At 44.9% G+C, this 10698-nt stretch overlaps 1 protein-coding gene across 1 annotated transcript; it reads right to left on the bottom strand.

Annotated features, from left to right (window-relative positions):
- Positions 1 to 4600: 4600 nt before the first annotated feature.
- LOC139819260 (uncharacterized) lies at positions 4601 to 9775 on the bottom strand. Its single transcript, XM_071788467.1, has one exon. The coding sequence runs from the start codon at positions 9773 to 9775 to the stop codon at positions 4601 to 4603; it is 5175 nt and encodes a 1724-aa protein (XP_071644568.1).
- Between the last annotated feature and the right edge of the window lie 923 nt (positions 9776 to 10698).

Raw genomic sequence — 10698 nt, 5'->3', positions numbered from 1 at the left:
ACGGTCAGAATTTCGAAGCTAGCTCGCGCTTTTTTATTACGGCTCAAAATGTACTAAAAAAGTATGTTTTTTGAGATTAAAAAAAAACCAATTTTTGAATTCTGACCTCGGATTCGGATTCAGCGACCCAAAATACGTAAGAATTGACTAGTCCGGTCCGCCGGACAGAAATTTCATTTTGTTTGTGGGGCTGTGTAATTATTATGTTGCTCTATTTTAAAAACAAGCTGGCTTCAGGAACAATATGCTAACAATAATGTAATTATGAGAGGAAGCAATGTGCAAGTTTTTTTTATATTTTTAATTTATTAATTATCATAAACAATTTTATCCATATTTTGATAGTTGTTAAAAATGCTCTATTTTTTGCGAATTTAAACCTTATCAGCAAAAAAATTGATAAATTTTTAACCTTTACATATTTTTAGTTAATTAATGTTTAAACATTCATAAAAAAATAAATTGAGACTGTGTGCAATCAGGAATATGTCTGATCGGAAAACATCGTCGTGTTTGATTGGTAATGTGCGCAATCGAAACTCATTCAACGTATGGACGATGCTTGTTAAGGAGACATTCAAATACCTATAATTCAGAAACTAATCATAGAAAGTTGATGAAATTTGAGAATTTTTACCAGGGACACAAAAACTACAATATATCACAAATTCAAGCAAATTGCCAGGAAACGTTTTGGTAATTATATAGAAAAGGTTATTTACACCCTTAGGATCTTTTTCATTTTGATATATGTATGTTATAAAGGGTGAATTTCTGAGTAACTTTTGATTAACAAACTATATACAGGTCGCGTGTAGTTTCTAATAAGATATATTACTTTAAAGTATTGGAATTTGATAATTATCTAGTTTAGGGAAGCAACCTCCTGCGACCTTGACCTTGATATACAGGGTGTAACAAAAAAGTTGTCCTCTACTTTAAAAGTGAATAGCACACATTAAAATAATGAAAAAAGTTCCTATTAACATAGGTCCGCAAATGTTCTCTTACTTAGGGAACGCACGGTCGGAAGTGTCCCTACCCGATTTGGATGCGCTTTGGATATGTTGTTGAGCATCAAAAAACGTTAGACACATATTTTTTTTGCGGCGTATCTCGACGTTTAGGGGTTGAAACAACCCCTCGAAAATAACGGATTTTATAGTTTTTAGCGAATATCTTCGAAAATATAAGACGTATGAAAAAAAATTTGGTACAAAAAATTTATGGCTTTTTGTGCTCTTTACAATGGCGTAATCAGATTTTTTAAATTTCTCACATTTTTTAATTTAACCCCATTCCCACCTATTATTTTTGCCAAATATAACAATTTTTCCAACGCAAATTTAAGAGCGTCAAATACCAAATACATCCATGTGTAATTTTATTATGATACCATTATTAGATTTTTGGCAAGACGAGATGATATGTGGTATAGGCGTCGCGCTGTAGGTAGGTGTTGCGTTATTTCTGTTCAGTTGCGCCGTACGCTTAAAAATTTCGATTTCAACTCCGGGATGATCGAAAGCGCTGATGTAAAGGCCAGCGCAAGGCACTGACAGCGAGTGGTTAACGCTATTTCGAGAGTCCTAGACTAGCAACGCAATGTCGACTTCGACATTATAAATACCGCCGAATTGTAAGATCGGGCGGGCAATCGCAAATCATAATCTGAACGAACACGTGCGTCAAATTAACCGCTACAATAATATACTATTCCGGTTACGGCACAACAAAATCAACAACAAAATTCACGCATTTGAATATCATTCGCTTGTGTCATAATTCCGAAAAGCAAGCATTTCATATCATAAGTCTGAAGTGTAAAGAACTGTGTTGTACGCTGTCGTTTTGTGAACATGTAAGTGCATTTTTATTGTTAACTTTTATTGGTTTCTTACGCTTGTTACGTTTTTCTTTGATATTGAATATTGAATATAATTTTTTATTCAGCTCGTACTCAATTCTTTGCCAGTCTTGCCAGTGACTATATAATCTTTTTTGCTCATAAAATGTCACGTTGTAAGCACCTACTATAGTATATTGTGCACCAAGAGAAAGCAGCGTTTTTCAGACGAGTGTGAAGTTTGCCACCCGAGCCAAAGGCGAGAGCGGCAAATCACACAAGTCTGAAAAAGCTTTCGATCCGAGACGCACACGATATTTTTCACAACACTAATGAAAAGTTTGACTTTCATACCTAGAGAGGTACTTTCATATCCAAAGCGCATCCAAATCGGTCGTTATTTTTAAGGGGTTGTTTCAACCTCTAAACGTCGAGATACGCTGAAAAAAAATACGTGTCTAATATTTTTTGATGCTCAACAACATATCCAAAGCGCATCCAAATCGGGTAGGGACACTTCCGACCGTTCCCAGTTATGGGCATTACAACTTTTGAGGTTAAATTCGGTTTATTAACAAACAGAATTTACGTTTTAAATTGTCAAAATACAAAACACGTTCGTCTCTTCATGTTTGACCTAACACGTTCAAAGGTACCAAGCGTATTACGTATTTCTGCACATCCATTCTGTATACGTTGGTACTGAACCGAACGAACCGAACAATGTATTGTTCATACAAGAATACCATTTTTTAATTTTTGTACGTATTTTGACAACTTAAAACGTATTCTGTTCGTTAATAAACCAAATTTAAACTCAAAAATTGTAATGCTCATAACTCGGTAGGAAATCATTTGCAGACCTATGTTGATAGGAACTTTTTTCGTTATTTTGATGTGATTGTTAAAGTAGCGAATAACCTTTTTGTTACACCCTGTATATTATAGAGAGCACTCTACTAAGTAAAGTAAACCTTCCAAAAGTTTGAACTGCCGCTTGTTATTCATTAAAAAGTTATTAACAAATATAACTGAGAAATATAACAATTGTGCCAATACTACCCATATAGCAACGTGTCTGCATTGTTGCTGGCATCGACAACATAGTATGTGTTGCTCTATCAGAATTGTGGCAACTGAGTCCGCATTTGTCGGCAAGTTGATGCCTTTATGATATAACAATTTTGTATAGCAACTTGCCAGCAACTTGTTGGTAACTTATGCTGCGGTCTAAGATAGTCTGATTCAAAATTCGAGCTGTTGCTGTCATGTTGCTGTAATAATTCATAGAATCACACAATGCTGTCATATTGCTAGCAACGTGAAGTAAAGATGCTGTTCTCTTGCCGACAAATTGCTGGCAATGCATATATATCCAATGTTGCCTGAGTGTTGCTTCAAATATTAAATTACTCGAAATCAATTGAAGCAAATGTACGGCAAGTTGCCAGCATCATAAGCAATCACAGGTTTGCGCGATTTTGCTCAGACACGCTTTACTATCTGTCTATATATAGACAGTACACATGTAGGCGGAGAAGGAGCTACTTTTCCCCTTGCGGCAGGATGGGGAGGTGAACCTCGGTTCGCGTGTAAAGTTAAGAACCCGAACCCGCACAATGATAGGCCTCGTTTCGCCCTGTAAGCAAGGTGGGATGGACCTTCGCGTGAATGGTTCTCTGGACAGCATTCTGCAGTTCCAGTTTTCAACTTTTCATGTGAAGCGAGATCCACACCACCTTTGCTTATAGGGCAAAACGAAATCTATCATTGTACGGTTCGGATTTTCAATTTTCTACGCGAACTGAGGTCCACCCTCCTTCCGTACTTTAGGGTGAGGGTCGTAGCTCCTTCCCCGCCTACATGTGTACTGTCTATACACATATATCAGCAAATTACTTATATTTAATATTAATATAATACTAAATTAATTCATATATGTTAAGTTCCTCGCGTATAGTCCCGGGCAGCTCCTCGGTCGACGCAAGGCGAGGCACGTGCCTCTAATTATTGATGATGCGGTCACGCTCGCGTGGAAAGCAGGCAGCTTGGAGTGGTTTTTAAATGATTGCGACTTCTCTTACTTCTCGACTCTCGTTTAATTGCGTATATTGATCTCGTTACTGATTCGGAAAAACGGTGCTTCGTATTGTGCTGGAGACCAGTATTTAGAGGCGAAGACAGAATTGAGAGTGTCCGATCCTCCCGTTCGAGGAGGTATATATAGCCAAGATTATCGGAAGGTTCCGGGAATTGTCGGAGCTCCCCGATTATCTTCAAAAATGATCGTTGACGCGATGTTATGACTCGACACAATCCTAAGGTATAACGGTTGACACGAAATAAATACAAATAATATGAGATACGAAATAATATGCCTCGACGTCGATGTAAACAAATAATATGAGGATGTGGAATACGAAACACCGCCCGCCTTGGAAGACCTTGTCTTACAATCTTAAATTACGAATAATACATCTGAGTACGAATATAATACATGGTCAAATAATATGATTCTATCAGTAGCATGACTACAGGAATGAATATAATACAAATGAAATGATAATAGATTAAACATAATAAATTGAATGAACGTGCACAGGCAATAATTCAATTAGTACAAATAAATAATGAAATTTGTCAGGTACAAATTTAGTCAAACGTTTACTTGTCAAAGAACATTAGCGGCTCTCAGCCTAGTCAGGGATATGGATAAAATTTCTCAATTCTTTATTTCAATCGCGAGTGCGGAATTTATTGACTCGAATTTTCTAGCGGCAAGATCGCTAGTCTGGCCAGCGGCCGGACAATTGATCCCTTGGTTGTGGCCACCGTTGCCGATCGAGCGGTGCCGTCGGAACCAGGATGCGTCTCAGTGACGCGGCCCAAAATCCATTGCAGAGGCGGCACACCAGGTTGTATGATCAGCACCATCTGCCCGACCTTCAGTTGCTCGCCCTTGCTGGTAGCCCATTTATGCCGCTGCTGTAACTGATTCAAGTATTCGCGGCTCCAGCGACTCCAAAAGTGCTGGCGGAGCTGTTCGATTCTTTGCCAGCGCACCAATCTGTTTTCGTTGATGTCGGTCAAATCTCGGCAAGGAAAACCGTTCAAGACATCGCCAATCAAAAAATGTCCCGGCGTAATATACGATAAGTCGTTCGGATCAGAGCTCAGCGGTGTTAACGGACGCGAATTGAGTATTGCCTCTATTTCGCACAGTGTCGTTTGCAATTCCTCGAAAGTGAGATGCGAGTCGCCCGCGATACGCTGCAAATGATATTTCGCGGACTTTACCGCGGCCTCCCATAACCCGCCGAAGTGCGGGGCTCCGGGCGGTATGAATTGCCAAGATATCCTTAGATCGCAGCAAAATTGTTTTATTTTGTCTTGATTTTTATCTGACCTATAGAATTCATATAATTCCGACAGTTGGCGGGAGGCGCCCTTGAAATTAGTACCGTTGTCGGAATGCATGGAAGCCGGGCTTCCTCGACGCGAAATAAAGCGCTTGAAGGCAGCCAGAAATGCTTCGGTCGTTAAATCGCTGACTACTTCTAAGTGTACTGCCTTTGTGGCGAGGCACACAAAGACGCAAACGTATGCCTTGCTATTACGAGCATTTCGACGCTTGCCCTCTCGCACGATAAGCGGGCCTGCGTAATCAACTCCGCAATTTGAGAATGGCCGAGACGGTGTTACACGAGGCGGGGGCAGCACTCCCATTTTTGCTTCAGATGTAACGGGACGACATCGGAAACAGGCGACGCATTGTCGAATAATCTTTCGCGTTACGGAGCGCACGGAAAGCGGCCAGAAGCTCTGTCGCACCGCGGCTATGGTGCCCTGCAATCCCGCGTGAAGGTTACGCCTGTGCTCTCGTTCTATTATAAGATAAGTAAGCCGATGATTTTTTGGAAGTAGGATCGGGTGGCGGGCACCGTACGACAATTCGGAATTTCCCAGTCTCCCCCCGACGCGGATCAATCCCTGCTCGTCCAAAAATGGCGCTAACGAAGTCAAAGAACTGGAGGAAGTAAGCGAGACCCCCCTTTCTAATTGGTGGATTTCGCTGGAAAACGCGTCTCTCTGGACGTTCTTGCATAAGCAGTCGAGCGCGGTGCAGATTTCTTCGTGTGAGACACGAGTGCCTGCTTCTCTGTGCGGGTGAAGATGCGGTTTGAGAAATCGCAGGCAATAGGCCATGATCCTGCACAATTTGTTTAAGCTGGAGCATCTGTGCGCCAGCTCCACGAACGGATTCGCCGTTGCCGCAACAGCGACGGCAACGGTCCTTCGCATCTCGGGCATCTCAGATTCGGAGATGTATGGATTATCCCTTGGCCACGCGGCCTCGCTCTCCCTCAAAAACTCGGGGCCGTGCCACCACAATGCCGAACTCCGAATCTCATGCGGGTAGATACCTCGAGACAACAAATCGGCGGGATTCTGCGCTGACGGCACGTGCCGCCAGTCCGAAGCGCGTGTTAGCCGTTGTATTTCGCCGACGCGATTTGCAACAAATACCGACCATTTCCTCGAGCACGACGAAATCCACCGCAATGCTATTGTGGCATCCGACCATAAAAAGGACTGCGCCTCTCCCACCTCGATAGAAGATCGCGCCTTGTCCCATAATTGCGCTAGCAATAGCGCCGCGCAAAGCTCCAGCCGAGGAATGGAAATCGTTTTCAGAGGCGCGACTCTAGTCTTTGAACACCACAGGTCGACGCGAAATTCATTCTCCCCGATTTGCCTCCGAATATATAAGCACGCGCCATACGCTCGCTGGCTGGCGTCGCAAAATCCGTGTATCTGAAATCGCGAATGCTCGCCGCGTTCCTTGATGAATCGCGGTATTCTCAATTCATTCAGCGCGGTCAATTGCTCTTTAAACGCGGACCACCTTGTATGCAAATCCAGCGGGATGGATTCGTCCCATTGCAGCTTCAATTGCCAAATCTCTTGGAGCAATATTTTCGGTAATATGATGACCGGGCCGAGTAAGCCTAACGGATCGAACAGCCTCGCGATTTCCGATAATATTATACGTTTCGTTATCTTATTCGTGTTTGCCGGCTTCTCAATTGCGAAACGGAATGTATCCGTAGACGGATTCCAAACAATTCCGAGGACGCGCGACGTCGATTCCCTGTCGATTTGAACATCGGCGTTATGTTTGTTTTGATCTTCACCTAACAGAGCTACATGATTCGAGGACCATTTGCTTAACTGAAACGCGCCGCGACTCAAAATTTCAACGACCTCGCTCTTTATTTTTAGTGCTTCCTCGAGCGTATCGGCACCCGATAGCATGTCGTCAACGTAAAAATCGCGCATTATATGCTCCGCTCCTACGGGAAACTGTTTCGTGTAGGTCTCCGCTAAGTATTCAAGGGTTTTGATTGCTAGATGCGCGGCGGCTGCCGTTCCGTATGTTACTGTTAATAATTCGCCTATTCGTAAGATCAGGCCGGCGTGGTCTCGCCAGAATATACGCTGCAATTTAGTTTGTTTCGGATTGATTAGTATCTGGCGATACATTTTGACAATGTCCGCCGAAAAAACGAACGCGAGCGTACGAAATCGCAAAATGATAGAGAATAAGTCCTGCTGTGCCGTCGAGCCGACCATAAGCGCGTCGTTCAGCGATACTCCGGTTGAACTCTCGCACGAAGCATCGAAGACCACCCTCAACTTAGTGGTTTCGTTTGAAGGTTTTAGCACGCAGTGATGGGGTAGGTAACACGCCGGCAAATCTCCGTCATCGTCATTCACGCTATCTATCCATTTCATGTGCCCGAGCGACAAGTATTCGTGGATAAAATTGCTATATTGCGACTTCAAAATCGGATCGCGATCCAGTCGTTTTTCTAGAGCGTAAAATCGTCGCAGGGCCACGTCGCGCGTATCGCCCAGCTTTCTTATTTTATCCTCCTTTATTGGTAGCGTAACTATCACCCGACCTTGATCATCTCTGGTCGTGTTGTCGCGGAAATGTTTCTCGCAAAAACGTTCCACGCTCGAGTACGAATCGCTAGGCCGGCAGCTCTCCTCCAATTGCCAAAACCTCGCTAACTGATTTTGCAATTCTGACTCGGTTATCGACGCGCAGAACGCTCCTATCTCGCGGGCGCGCGTCTTACGCGTCTCGCCGCCGAAACGACCGGCGAGAACCCAGCCAAAGTGCGTTTTCTGTAACGTAGGGTGCGCGTGGGAGGCTCTTAATTGCCCCACGCAAATCAACTGCCAAAACAATTCGGCACCCACCAACACGTCTATGTCCGAGCTTCGGTGAAAATCTGGATCAGCTAATTTGATGGTCGGCGGTATCCGTATTTCCGTTCTGTCAATTGACGACACCGGGAGACGCTCGGTTATGCGATCCGTTATTATGCATTCTATTGTCGCGGCGAATTCGTTCAATCGTGAATGTAACTTTATTACAACGACCTCGCTCGCGCTGCTGGTTGTACCGTTAATTCCTATTATTTTTATGTTACTCGGATTTGCCCTCAATTGCAACCTTTCGGCATAAGATCGCGCTATAAAGTTAGCCTGTGAGCCGCTATCTAATAGAACGCGGCACGGATGCTTTGTTCCGCTGGCATCGACAATGTACACAACCGCCGTTGAAAGCAATACACCGGTATTATGAGAAGTCGACGAATGAGTCATAACCGTCGTCCCCTCGGCATCGTCTCGAGCCGACGCGTTCCCTGCTCTTGTTTTCGTGGAATTATCGTTAGATTTCGAAGGAAAATGAAGCAGGGAATTGTGTTTATCGCCGCATTTCTTACACGAACCCGAATTACAATTCCGAGCCGCGTGATTCGTTCCGCGTAGACAGTTCACACATAATTTCCGTTTTCGAATTTCAGCGAGCCGCTGTGGGACGGACAACTTAATAAATTCACGGCAATAATAAATGGGATGCTCCCCGTGGCAATAGCTGCACGCGGGAGCGGTGGTAGCGGCATGAGCCGCTAAACGTCTTCCGTTGGTCTGCGCCACCGCGCCTTTATTTACTGATTCTAATAATTGGCACCTTCGTTCTAAGAAATCCACGAACTGCCTGTATGTGGGTAATTCCGTCCCGCTCAGCGATGCGTGCCATTCTTTCGTAGTGACCGGATCGAATTTAGACGAGATTAGATAAATTAACATCTCATCCCAATGCTCGGTGGGGCAATGTAACGCGCTCAAGGCCTGTACATGCTTGACGACACTGTCCGCCACCCGACGCAGTTCGAAGGCGTTTTCTTTCGCGATGCTCGGCAATTCAAATAGAGCACGCAAATGCGTGCGCACGATAGCGCGTTTATTATCGTAACGATGTTTTAAGGCATTCCAGGCCACCAAATAATTTTGCTCAGATAACTCTAACGATTGAATCACGTTGGCCGCCTCGCCCGTCACCGATGCCCTCAGATATTGAAACTTCTGAAGGTTACTTATCGCGTGATTGTCGTTTATGATCGAGTTGAACATCTCGTAGAATGGAAACCATTCCTCGTATTTGCCCGTAAAGCTCGGCAAATCTAACTTCGGCAGCCGTACGTTACTTGCGGAGTTGCTTACGCCGGCCGGAGGCGCGATCGACGTGGATATCATGGCTGGACCCCCGGCTGTCGTGCGGTTATAATTAGTGATCGCGCAGCGCAATTCGGCGGTCAGCTCGTAAAACGCTTCCTCAAACGACACGCGATCGTCTCCCTCGTCTTCGCAGAGAGACTCTATTTCGGCTTGCAAATTATTGTAATCCGACCAATAACTCGACAATCTTTCCCTTCTTACTTCTAAATTCGCGATTGTTTCGGGCGTTAATAGCGTCACCGATTCTGCGTACGTTCGAATGCGCGCACATGCCGCCTTTATAAACTCGCGTTTTCTTTTCAGCGCTGAGATCTGACCCGCGTTTTGCTCCATGTTTTACGTTTTATCGAACGACTAGCTAACGGATTGGCGATGAATAGAACGTGAGTTCCTACCTTGACTGCCGATTGACCGCTCCCCGGATGCTTCCGCTGCTCACGGCTGACAGTCCATCGCCCCCGTTGCCTCTCCGAGATCTCCGATTGATCGCCGACGGAGCTCCACTCCCCGGCGACTCGGCACGCTCGTCCTTCGCTTCCTGGATCGCTGCCGGCTCGCCGACACGGACTCCGTCCTCCTCGGCGACTCAGCAGTGTCCTCGTCTTCCGTTCACGCAAGGTCGCCGATTGATCACCGGTGCGATTGTCTCACGTTCCAGCGACTCAGCCGTCTCTGGTCTCAGCTGCCGCTCCGAGTCCAACGGACTCGTGACCGTTTGCAGATATTGGATCCGCCGTTTCTCCGTCGCTGGGCGCAACTCCGTTGCCCCAGTTTTCGTATGCTTTCGCCGGATCCGGCTCGAAGGACCAAATTGTTAAGTTCCTCGCGTATAGTCCCGGGCAGCTCCTCGGTCGACGCAAGGCGAGGCACGTGCCTCTAATTATTGATGATGCGGTCACGCTCGCGTGGAAAGCAGGCAGCTTGGAGTGGTTTTTAAATGATTGCGACTTCTCTTACTTCTCGACTCTCGTTTAATTGCGTATATTGATCTCGTTACTGATTCGGAAAAACGGTGCTTCGTATTGTGCTGGAGACCAGTATTTAGAGGCGAAGACAGAATTGAGAGTGTCCGATCCTCCCGTTCGAGGAGGTATATATAGCCAAGATTATCGGAAGGTTCCGGGAATTGTCGGAGCTCCCCGATTATCTTCAAAAATGATCGTTGACGCGATGTTATGACTCGACACAATCCTAAGGTATAACGGTTGACACGAAATAAATACAAATAATATGAGATACGAAATAATATGCCTCGA

The sequence above is a fragment of the Temnothorax longispinosus genome, chromosome 9 (genome assembly GCF_030848805.1).
Source record: "Temnothorax longispinosus isolate EJ_2023e chromosome 9, Tlon_JGU_v1, whole genome shotgun sequence".
Lineage (NCBI taxonomy): Eukaryota > Metazoa > Arthropoda > Insecta > Hymenoptera > Formicidae > Temnothorax > Temnothorax longispinosus.
Note: the sequence above shows the minus strand (reverse complement) of the source record. Positions and strands in the feature narration are given on the sequence as shown.